Below are 12,798 nucleotides of genomic sequence, written 5' to 3'. Positions count from 1 at the left end.
TCTCACGATGTCGAACATCAGTCCCTGATTGAAAACCCTGCCTTGGTATTGGTTGATAGTCCTGTGTTTGTTTGACCCCTGGAGGCCACCATAAGTATACTTCGCTTTGCCATTGTTAGACAATGGACACATGTCTCTGCAAACAATACGAGCAGATTGCATTTTGTGACTATTCCTCTGGCAGCCTGAGCATGTGCTGATTTCCAGACATTTTAAAACGGTTTCTTTCTGATTATTCAGCTAGCATTATATCGAAGGGAAGACGTCATGACAGTCAGTTAACTGATTAAACATGAAGGAGGAAAAGATAAGACGCTTGGACATCCTGGTCTTTCAGATGTCATGACCCTCGGGCTGCCAGACTGATCCAAAAAGCAGACATGGTGCCACTGCCGTGGACACACTGTGTAATGACTGCTGAGTGAATGAGCTCTGAGATAAGGGGAGCCCCGCTCGTGTCCACGTGTTGTGTGTCCACGCGCCTGTGCTGGCGTCACGGACGCACTTGAACTTAAATTCCGTTCTACTACACGGAGGCAACCCCAGCCACACACACACACACACACACACACACACACACACACACACACACACACGCGCGCGCGCGCTGCATATATTGTGCGCGCACACACACGCGCGCGGGTCTTCCGGAAGAGCGTCCCCCTCGTGTGAGCAACGAGAAGCCGCCTCCGAGGACAAGGAGCTCGGACCTGTGCTGTTGGACGACGACGAGGAGGAGGTGTCTTGTCTGCCCGCCTGCTCTCTCTCTCTCTCTCTGTCTCACACACACTGTCTAACTCTCTCTCTCATCCCCCCACCCCTCCTCTTCCGCTCCTCCTCGCGCGCTCTCTCTCAATCAGCGAGGCTTCTGCCACGAGAGCCAAGAGTTGCCGTTCCACGCACCGATGCCAAAGCGCGCAGGAGGAGTCAGTGCCAAAGGGTCATTCTAGCGCACTACTGCTGACATGGAAGGACTGTAGGGAACCCTAGAATAAACAGGAGCCATTTGAACCCAGATGATATAATCATATCATTAAAATCCAGAAGGGGGAAAGGGAAAGGAGCCAATACGAACCAGAGCCATCACAAGTGGACCGCTCGTATACTTCATCTGTCATCACGTCGTTCAGAGGTGGGCAGTCCAGGATTTTGTATCTGCAAACGGTCACTGCTACACACACCTGCGCACATCTCCCGTCCTCGGCCGCTCCAGCCAACAGCTTCCTAAACCACCCTCTGGTTCCTCACTCCAGGTGTTGCTTCCTCCGGAGACGCGTCAGGACATTGTGGACAAACTGGTATTGCGCTGCGGTCCGACTCCTCACCTTAAAGTTGCAACTGAAGACTGAGCAGCAGAGGGATTAGGAGCGGGATAGTTGGTCCACTGCGAGCCCGAGAGGACCGACACCACGGTCCAAGCCGACTCCAAGTGCCGTTCACCGGGCGATGCCAGAGTACATGCCGGGGCAATGTCCCGCCGCAAGCAGGTGAACCCGCAGCACTTCTCGCTGACGCACCGGGAGACAGTCCGAGGTGAGTTACCCTGCGCACGGCTCACTGCATGTGGGAGAAGTTTACTTCTTTAAACTTCTGGACCTGATTCAGTATCTTTAAAAAAAACATTCTAATTTACTGGGAAACAAATAAAAGTGTTGGGTTTAGTTTCATGCATTTTTTTTATTTTCATCTTATATAATGTGCCGAACTAGGGAGCTAATTACTAATAACTTCCATGTGTGAAAATAGATTTACTATGTGGAAAAACACTTCAACTGAATTTGAGTACTCGTTGATAATATTTGTTTTTGACCTTTGGAAATGATCAACACAATTCCGTGATATTGTTAATATAATTTAACTTAACTACGAGAGATGATCTTATGACATCTTGGGCTGTCGGGATAAGTGTGTCTGTGTGCGTCTGTGTGCGTGTGTCGCAGAGTGTTTGTGAGTGTTTGCATGTGCACGCACGTGCGAGTATGCAACGTTTCATCCCAACACAATTTAGATATTTTTCCCAGTGTCTTGCAACCTGAGGCATCGTGTGTATTTATGTACTTTATTTATGTACTTTATAAATGTACTTTTTAATATACTTTATTGATGTACTGTATTTATGTACTTTATGATGTACTTTGTTAAACATTCGACACAATTGAAATAGTTATTTCAGGCACATTTTTTGCAGCCATTTGCTTTGTGACTTTGCACGGGGTAACTTGTATCTTAATTTAAAACATCTCCTTCTCTTCCACACACACACACACACACACACACACACACACACACACACACACACACACACACACACACACACACACACACACACACACACACAATATTAAATATATTTTTTCTGGACACAAAGGCCTTTCTACACTTTAAGTTAACCCTTGCTTAGCGTCCCATTAAATATAATTGTGCAAATACATATTTTCAGTTCGCTATCGCACCAAAAAGCAAAACTCCACACAAAGCAACACCAATCTTTTAATTATACAATATTTTAAAAAAACGGGTCATAACTTTGTTTGAAGCTGCAAACAAAATTGTGATTAAATTGCGCAGATTTAATCTGAGTGAGTATGTTTTTTCTTCTTTGTGGCATACGATTAAAAAGTTGCGTAATCCAATTTAAAATCAATTATTTCAATCTAACCTTCATCTCCCAGCGCTCTGCTTTGCCTAAATCCAATTTCATAGAGGCCTAATCTGGGTAATTCTTTGCAGAAGTTCATGATGTAATCTTTGGTCAATCTGTTTTGTGTTGGAGGGTTCGAGTCCCGACCCCCCACCCCCGCCCCTCCACCCCCGACACGTTTAGCATGAGACCATCACCCAGTCCATCCCGGTCTCTCTCTCTCTCTCTCTCTCTCTCTCTCTCTCTCTCTCTCTCTCTCTGACGTCTCCGTGAACTTTTCACGTGTAGTAATTACGGTTATTTTAAAAGCTACATGTTTGCTGTGCCAGTGTTTTTGTTTTCTAATTGATAAAGTATAGCGTGTCCTCACCAGATTTCAGGCGGATGATAAATATTGATCCATCTTGAATATTAATCTGACAGTTCATTCTATCAACTGTCACAGTCAGCTAATTAAGGTAGATCAATTTTTACCCTCGATACATTTACGATTGTGCAACATTTTACCTCAGGCATGTGTGTCTCTGTTCAACATTTACCCTGCATGAATTATGAAAAATGATTGCAACGTTTTGCACATTTTCATTTGTCTTTAGGGAACTGGTACACATTTGGACCAACTGTCAAATATTTGACTTCCCTCCTTCCAGTTATGGGTCATTTTGTTTGACATGTCTTTTACATATTAGTGAGCCTCACAGCACCTGCACAGTCAGCAAATATCCCAAACTGAACCAGGGTGCTGAATAGAAACTTTTTATAATTAGACTTAAATTCCCTTATTTCCTTGTCCGAGCTGAAGCTGTTCACATGTCTCCGAGTGACTGCTTTTACTTTTCATTACACTGAACCGTCAGCGGAGACGTTCAAGTGTCAAACAACATCATAAATTCCGATATTTTGCGAATGCTGACGTGTGTGGCGTTCAGCTCCATCATGCTGCTGCTAACATGTCTGTTGGAGCCGCAGCAGGATGCTGAAACGCTGGGCTGCCTCTGGGCCTGAATCCCGTCCTACCTGTTCTCACATAATACACACCGTCCTCTGCACGCTGAACTGGCCTCAATGACCTGAGAGGCACAAGTGCAAAATTGGGAAGAACTGGACCTGCAGGTATTTTTTTTCTTTCTTTTTGGCACAATAAAGGAGATCAAATGCAATGCCGACTTTGAACAGATCAGCAAACGAAAAAAGAAAAAAAAAAAGCAATTGCCTTATTATTTCTGTCCCAATTGTTCTGGCGCCACGAGAACAATGTTCTCTTAGAGAGAGTGTGTGCACAGATGCACGTGTATTTACATAAAACGCCTAAGCCATGTTTACCATTCATATATATCTTAATAATGACACCACTCATTCAGTGATGGATGGAAGGGTTTTAAAGCACCTATCATTTAATTGCTGGAGGCTGCTTGTCTTTGTCTGCTGTTTCCTTAAGCTGGGTGGGTCTGCAGAGGGCCAAGATCACCTCAGGCTGGAGGATCTGGAGCGCTGGGGGAACCAAACCCGAGTTTGATAAAGTCAACACGTATTGATAGCTTTGCATGCACAGCGTCAGAGAACGTTTTAGAATAGAGTTGGACCTTATTGTTTAATATTTGATGTCCTTACAGCATTAATAATGAGACGTTCATGCAGTGGGCGGGATGTATCAGCAACATGTCAGATCAAGGGTTATTCACTGTAAGCACAGCCTCGGCCCTGCTGCCGTGAGCTTAAAGGTCACACTCCACTTGGAAGTGCGGAGAACCTGAATATCAGCATACTTCTGTTAGGCCTTTAGGTGAAGACGGTGTTCTGGAGATCTACTTGCCTGGCCAGATGTCAAGAGGGACAAAGTGACTGTAAGTGCAACGAATGCACACGCACTATGTGCGCCGCAGGAAAAGAGGCAACACATGAATCAGCAGACTCTGGAACTGTACTCATCACCCTCATGCACAACCACACAAACTGTTTCCACACTAACAAGTCACACATATCAGGCGATCCTGTCTAAGTTGAGTTCGACCTTTAGTTTACAGCTCATCCGTTGTTTTCTTAAGACTGAACATCCCCTCTCTGCTTTTTCAGACTGTGAGTCAGTGATTCAGTTTGGAGTCAGATAAATGGCAGAGAAACCTTTGGAATATCCGTAAATTACACTTCAACATGGAACGAGTCGTGTTCAGCCCCACAGCCCCCTCCACCCCATCCTTTATTCAGACACTGGTATTTCTCTAATATCAGAATTATTACAGGAAATTCTTTTCTGGATCCAGCCGTGAAAGCGCTTCGCGATAACTGTTTACTCTCAGAATTGGCACGCTACTTGTGAAACAGTTAATGTTTTCGTCTTTATTCGCACCATATGGCTGTCAATCGCTGGGGGAGAAGCTCAGTGAACACACTGCAACGCCACAGCAAATATCACACACATTGTGGTAACCGGATGGTAATCTCACACAAGATGATTGCTGAGCGATGTCAGATTTACTGTGAGGCCATTGCAGTTTCTTCTCAGATTTTCTTTTTGTAAATCAATATTATTGAACACAATCAACCAATTTTGCAATGCTTCTTTTTAATTAAAAAAAAATATTATTATTAATATTATTATTACTAATATTAATATTATGATTGTTATTATTATTATTGTATGTCTTAAAATTGTTTGGCAGTTTTTATTTATATCTCCAAATGTCACGCCTCACAGCTCGCAAGTAATTTATAGCAATTTAGTGACAAGTCACAGTCAGCTGCAGAGCCGTATTCTGCTCACTTTCAGACTGATAATCTAAGATTTATGATAACAAATGAGTCGGCTCCAGATTAAATGGTGATAAAATAATGAAACACACGGCCGGGCCTTTCACAACACACACTGTTGCAGCTCTCATTGGCAACCGCAGCCCAGGAAAAGGGATCGGCTCAGTGAGGCCGCTTGTTGTTTGAATTTTTGATTGCAACCATCTGCAACGTTGCTGCTGTCATTTATTTTCAATGACAGCGTGAATCTTACCCGACTTTCCCTCTGGGGTTTATACATGGGAGTGTGTGTGTGTGTGTGTGTGTGTGTGTGTGTGTGTGTGTGTGAGAGAGAGAGAGAGAGAGAGAGAGAGAGAGAGAGAGAGAGAGAGAGAGAGAGAGAGAGAGAGAGAGAGAGAGAGAGAGAGAGAGAGTGTGTGTGTGTGTATATATACACACACATATATATATATATATATATATATATATATATATATATATATATATATATATATATATATATATATATATATATGCACATGAGTTTTCAACTCAGAAAATGGAAAGGGGAAACAAAGAAGGGATACAGGTCTGAACCCATACATGATGGACTGTGATATGAGGCCCCTGGCCTTCCTCTGTCTCTGCCAGAGAACACAGTGTGCAGCTGGTGTTAAAACGTTGTGTCAGCTCAGGACTTGAGCGTCAACGCCGCTTTGAAGAAACTCATCAAATTCACATCATTATATAATAACAAACGTTTTAGATTCCAGCAAAAATACATTTTCTCATTTTTCTTATTCAACTTCACCTCCTCCTCAGGCAACAATTAAAACACTATAAACACTTATCAGAGCGTATGAGGACGAACACAATAATTAAGGATAGGTAAGATTAATAAGGGCAATTATTGTCAAGGGACTTGGCATGTAGTACCGACCTTGCAGGATTTACCTGGCCAAGTGTGAAAAGGCGTCACATTTTTTGTATCTAATACATCCTTCGACACAAACATTACATTGTAATTAAATAAATCTCAGCTGCAAATTCAATAATTCCTCGCTTTTGACAACACAGGTTCTTCATTAAGTACTTTTTTGGCCGGGCATTTGGATAGATTTTTCAACCTTTTACGCAACAGGACATATTGGCAAAAGAGGTCCATTGTCTTGAGCTATGTGTCCCATCTGGTCCATATTGTGCAGTGTGCAGTGTGCAGCAGTGGAGTGTGTGGCAGTGGAGTGACTGACTGACTCCCCATCAAACTGATAGGGGGTGCTCTAAGGCTGCCTGACTTAACTCACTTGATAAGGCAGAGTAGCAGGACTGTCATGAGCGAAAATAGTTCTGTGTGTGTGTGTGTGTATGTGTGTGTGTGTGTGTCATGTTAGACAGCTGGTTTCATCGCTATCATCACGCCTTCTCAGACGGCATGTTTGACAGGCTGCTCCCTCCCTTACCTATCATGGTCCTCTCAAAGCAGTGTATACAGAGAGAATTAGACACTGTCTGTCACCATGATCGGCTACATTAATGTGTTATTCTGTGTTATTACATTAGCGTGATATTCTGCTCGCATGTGTTTTTTTTCCATTTCAGTGTGTTTGTGTCCATGGTGGATTTCTTTTTTTCTGTACGCATTCCATGTTCAGTTCCTTCTTGCACCTGCTTTTTTCTTTTTTCTCACACAGGTGAGCCTCGGGACAGACAAGTGAGCGGGTTTCAGAGAGGGGTGCGGTTTTTAGAAGGTGTCCGACTGATATTCCAGCGGCACGGTGACAGTGCCGACGCCTACTAATTTACTGCCTTCTTCCCCAAGGCCATGTCACTCAACCATATGTTAACGAACAGGCTCTCCTTTCTCGTCTCGCAGAGATAAAGTCAAGTTCAACTGGCCATGGTGTCGTCTTCTAACTCATTTAGAACGCACAAGGCTGTGGGTCCGCCACCTGTCTTTAGCATCAGAAACACGAGTGTGCCTTATTGTTAGCAGAGATCTCCTGCATAGTCCTACTTATATGCATTGCACATATGCACACACACGCGCGCGCGCACACACACACACACACAGACACACACACACACACACACACATGCATGCATGCGCTCAGTTACTGGGCTTGTGTGAACACCCTGGAACATTGCTTCATGTGAATCATGGTCACAAGCTGTGAACTGTAGGTAAATATGTGTTTGTGTTCCTTCTTTGCCGCCAAAGATTATAAGATGGAAATTATTTGGCAGGCATCCAGGAACCCATCTCCATTTAGAGAAAAGATATTTGGCATCGGATCATCACTCCAGGGCGAAGTGAAGGGACTGGAACGTGCGTGTGTGCGGGTGCGTTCGTGCGTGTGTGGATGTGTGGGTGTCTCGGTTGATTCATATAGTCGCAAAGACATATTTAAAATATTAAAAATGGAAGAAAAAAAACCTGTTTAATATTCAGACGGAACTCTGCCCGAGTTTAACGGTTATGAATGAGAGTTTAGAGAAGCAACGCCTTCCTGGCAGTTTGAGATGGGCTGATAAGAGAGTTTAGGATCTCTGCTCTGATAACTACACACCAAGACACAGGCACACACACACACACACACACACACACACACACACACACACACACACACACACACACACACACACACACACACACACACACACACACACACACACACACACACTCTTTGTCTAATCTTTGCAATTATTAGGGTGTCATGTTTGGAGAAAGAGAGAAGGCAGCCAGAGGGGAGGGGTGGCACTAGAAGAGCTGCAGAGACAGGCAGGCAAAGCTGTGTTCCTCTCCCAGGCATCAGCACATCTCCCTGGGTACCCGCTCACTCAGACGCCCCTCCAGTCTCTGGAGCTTCAGGTTTCCTCCAGGCTTTTTTAGAAGAGGACACATTTTCATACTGGTAGATTGGGTGGTGTTTAAAAAATGGAGGTTGTCCATGAGGGATTTATGTTAAGCTGAGGGACTCAGTCTACGCCATAAGGGAGGTGGGGTGGGGGGATAAATGTGCAATGGTTATTAATGACCGTGTCAGATCTGTGAAGAATGAGATTTACTCTCTTAACAGGACCTCGGGTTTGGCTTTATAGATTTTCTGCCTGTGGAGAATATACTGTGCTCCAACTCACCTGTGTGTGCTGCTCCATCCATATGCACACACTGAGACATGTACAGTTTCTTTCTTTTTCTCATTTTTCTTCTCAATGTCTTATTCTGTGATAAGATAAACACACGCGCGCACACACACACACACACACACACACACACACACACACACACACACACACACACACACACACGGTGGTGGATGTGGCCTCCGCTCCTCTACACTTTGTTCTGCACGAGCTGGGCTCCCACATGGTGAAGGCAGCCGTCTACCTATGACAGCGAAGGCCCTCACCGGAAACCCAGCCTGCACATTGAGATGAATAGCTTCCTGGCCACACACACAGAAACACACACGCACACACGCACACACACACACGCACATACAAACACACGTCCCACCCACGCAGATCTCTCCTGGATAAGCCGTGCAGGTGTTTGTAGGCGAACGCTTTACATGAGCGTTGTTTCATACCATGAAAGTGACACAGTTGTGAATGTAATGATCATATTATTAAGTAGGGAGAGATGACTTTTATCAGGAATAACTAAACCTTGTAGTAGATTTCTTTCTCTGGTTGTCTTTCTTGTCGCTTTATTTAACTCTTGGAAAAAAAAAGAGAAAAAAGAATGAACTGATTTACATCTTTCACCTTCCTCTTCTTTTTTCAGCAGAGGCCAATCATGACTCAGCGGCGGTATCTCCATCTCCGGAGCTGTCCACCTCCAGCCCTCGGAGGGTGGGCCCCAGGGAGCATGATATGCTGACCTGCGGTCAATGCCAGACAAACTTCCCCCTGGGCGATATCCTGGTTTTCATCGAGCACAAACGCCGTCTGTGCCGGGGGCCCCGGATCGGAACGCAGTCCTTCTCCAAGCCTGGGGAGACTGGCGGGGTCACTTGCGTCCCCATCTCTCCCAGGGAGCTGGGTAGACGGTCCATTCCGGTGGAGGTGGGCATCCAGGTGACCCCCGGCAGAGAGGAGGATCTGGAGAGGAGGCTCACTCCGGCCAGAGGAATCTGCCCCAAACAGGAAAGAGGAGGTACGGAAACGGGAATGCACTGTACATCGAAATGAAGATGCCGTTAGAAGAACCGCTAAGCTGCTCAGTTCTACCTTTTGAGCTCTCTGACAGTATAGGTGCACATGTCTTAAACACACACACACACACACACACACACACACACACACACACACACACACACACACACACACACACGCGCCCGCATCTCTCACCTGTCCAAGACAGATAGCTCTCTTTAAAGAATCCCAGCTGCTTGTTATTTTGACAGTGGCCTTCAGGAGGGATTAATGTAGCCTGGGATGGTTTCATTAGAGTGAGTGAGAGCCGCACTGTATGTCTATTCTGCTTCCTTCTAAGTAAAACATCACACACACACATGCACACAGAATCACACACACCAAACAAACTGGCAGGCCTGAAGGACTTCTTCAGCTGAAACCAATTGTGAAAGGCGAGGAAGAAGGTGATAGAGGAGCCGCCCCCAGTGTGTGTGCCTGTGTGTGTGTGTGTGTGTGTGTGTGTTTGTGTTTGTGTTTTTGTTTTTTTTTGCTTGTGTGAGTGCACATCACGTGTCTCAGCTTTTGTAAAGAAATCCTGCAGCATATGAAAAAACGGTTAAGAAAGCTGATTAAAATTCATCTGAGTGCGTGGTGAGGAGAAGGGGATTAATAAAGCAGCAAGGCCGTTCATCTGGCGATGGGAGGGAGGGAGGGGGGTGTGGGGGTGAGGGGGGTAGGCCTGCAGACTGCCAGCGCTGCAGGGAAACCAGTTCAAAGTTATCAGGGGAGACAGTCACCATCACACCCAGAGCCGGGAAGCCTATCCAGGATTACACCGACTCCACTAGACTAAGAGGGACCTGGTTAAAGGAGGGAGCCGGCCACAATGACATGTCACGCACTGATACAGTTACACAGAAACTGGCCCTCAGTGTCTAAAGCTGACAAAGATTTTTACATGCATTTCATTGAATTATATATATATATATATATATATATATATATATATATATATATATATATATATATATATATATATATATATATATATATATATATATACATGTCCATAACATGCATTCTATCCTTAAAAGGTCTTTAGCCCCTAAATAATAATGCACTGGATACATATCGTTATAATATTATTGGAGGACTGTAAAATTCACACATTTGATTGTTTTCACAATATTATAATTATTTTAAAAAGTTTCAAATGAAATTAAACACACAAAGCTTTATGCATCATTTTTTACTGCATTAGAATAGATATTTAAATGTCGTTTAGTTTAAATGTAGTTGTGTGCGGCATGCCCATATTATGTTTTTTTTGTATGGTTTGTTAAAGAATAAGCTGGTCTTAATGTCAGAATCAAAGCTGGTGTAGACATCTTTTGTCATCGCTCTATGCTGAGTGTGTGTGGTCCCCATGTTCTGCAGTGGGAACGATGTACTGCAGGAGATCACACATGTGACAGCACTCTCCTAGATGCTGCAGCGAATATTTGGGGAAAAAACATGACAGTTTTGCCAATTTTTAAAATAAAAGTCATCAAATTATTAAGTAATACTTTTTCAATTCTACCAGCGTTAAGCATCTATTTGCAGCAACTCACCTCAAAGTCATTTGCTGTATAAAAAAATACTTGTTTGAATGCTCAACCCAGTTAGTCTGTTAGGTGGTCAGAGGAAAAACATTAGGAGTTAGTGTGAGAGTCTGTTAGTCACTTAGACAGATGTGTCTGATCACCCAGAGAACAGGACGAGCAGGAGAGGAGCTCTGTTCAACACATTAGAACCTCTCAAGGAGGGCTCAAGTTCAGACCAGAGTAGATTACATTATTAGGTCTAATTAAGTCCTACCTGTTTGCAGTACACACACACACACACACACACACACACACACACACACACACACACACACACACACACACACTCACACATGCACGCTCACCCACAACCACACACACATGCACGCACACCCACACACACACACACACCCACACACACACACTCAGGACTCATATCATCACATTAGCTTACACTTGGTTTTGAGAACTGCAGCTTGAATGTATGCAAATATTAGCCGCACATGTGACCAAAATATGCTTTAAAAAAAACACCTGCACACACATAATGTACATAATCATCAGCACGCATGCATGAAATGCTTATGCTGTGTGCACAACTCTTAACCCTCTCCTCCCTGGGACGCTTTTCTTTTTCTTTCACCTGGTTGTGTTTTATAACTTCCTGTCTGGCCTCTTTGTCTGTCAGCCTGCTTGCTTCAACTGCAAACATGCTGCAAGGCTAGCAAATTCAACCCCAACTGGTGCAAACACACTCACACAAACACACACAGACACACACCCTCTCTCTCATACTCATGTAGATGAAAAATGGCCCTTCTGTGCCCTATTTTTTTTTCTTCTTGAGTTTCTCTTGCTGATGCATGCACTCTGTGTGTGTATGTGTGGGCTCCTTCGGAGTATGTTAATATGTGCGTGTGCCTTGTATGAATTTGTGCATGTGTGTGTACGATGTCTGTGAAGAATGATGCGTGTCACCAGGCAAGCGAGAGGTTGTCACTAGGGGAGCGTTACCATGCTAAGACGACCCTGGCCCTGCTTTGAACCCCTCCCAGGACGACTGCCGGGCCCCCCGGAGCACTTTAAGACATCCACTACATAAGGGCAAAGTCACATCATGACAACCTCTCTCCCTCTCTGTTTATCTCTTTCTTTCTCACTTTCAAACACTGTGTATAGATGAGATGGTAAATATTTCATGAGATGACAGCGACATCCTCAACATCTCTCTCTCTCTCTCTCTCTCTCTCTCTCTCTCTCTCTCTCTCTCTCTCTCTCTCTCTCTCTCTCTCTCTCTCTCCCTCTCTCTATCTGTTTATCTCTGTGTCCACCTCGGACCTCCCTGGTGTCAATTTTGTGGGCAAATCACCAAATTAGGCTGATTTGATACCAGATTTATGATCAAACAATCTAAATGAGATACCCACTTTAAAACCGTCCCACCAACAAGTACAACATTTTTCTGTGGGTGTGACATTTTGTTTAAGTGTAAGCGGGTATTTGAAAAAACACTGATCATCAGCTCAGTGCTTTTTCTTGAGCCAGTGAGCAACAAGGGATTCTTGTTATTTACACCAAAAATGACTCCTGTAGTGGAACCTACAAAACGTATCGTGACAATCACATTTCAGGCCTAAAGAGGTAAACTCTTCAACGTTCACCTCACCACTGGTGTGGATTTGATAATGTCTCTGCCATCTTCCC

At 44.2% G+C, this 12,798-nt stretch overlaps 1 protein-coding gene across 2 annotated transcripts in view; it reads left to right on the top strand.

Moving 5' to 3' along the window:
• The first annotated feature begins 882 nt into the window (after positions 1-882).
• The window catches only part of bcl11bb (BCL11 transcription factor B b), a 29,324-nt gene continuing 17,408 nt past the window's right edge, over positions 883-12,798 (top strand). Inside the window, exons 1-3 of one of the 2 annotated variants that reach the window (XM_068577182.1) lie at positions 883-1,132; positions 1,254-1,533; positions 9,156-9,527. In XM_068577182.1, coding sequence (XP_068433283.1) covers positions 1,470-1,533; positions 9,156-9,527 — 436 coding nt within the window. In that variant the 5' untranslated portion in view covers positions 883-1,132; positions 1,254-1,469. Of the gene's footprint in view, positions 1,534-9,155; positions 9,528-12,798 lie in introns of both variants that reach the window. The other variant, XM_068577181.1, reaches the window with a different exon arrangement.

Source organism: Clinocottus analis, unplaced genomic scaffold (assembly GCF_023055335.1).
Source record: "Clinocottus analis isolate CAN_PGR_092001 unplaced genomic scaffold, fCliAna1.0.p SCAF_15, whole genome shotgun sequence".
NCBI lineage: Eukaryota > Metazoa > Chordata > Actinopteri > Perciformes > Cottidae > Clinocottus > Clinocottus analis.
The sequence above is the reverse complement of the archived record's forward strand: the minus strand, read 5'-3'. Positions and strand labels throughout refer to the sequence as shown.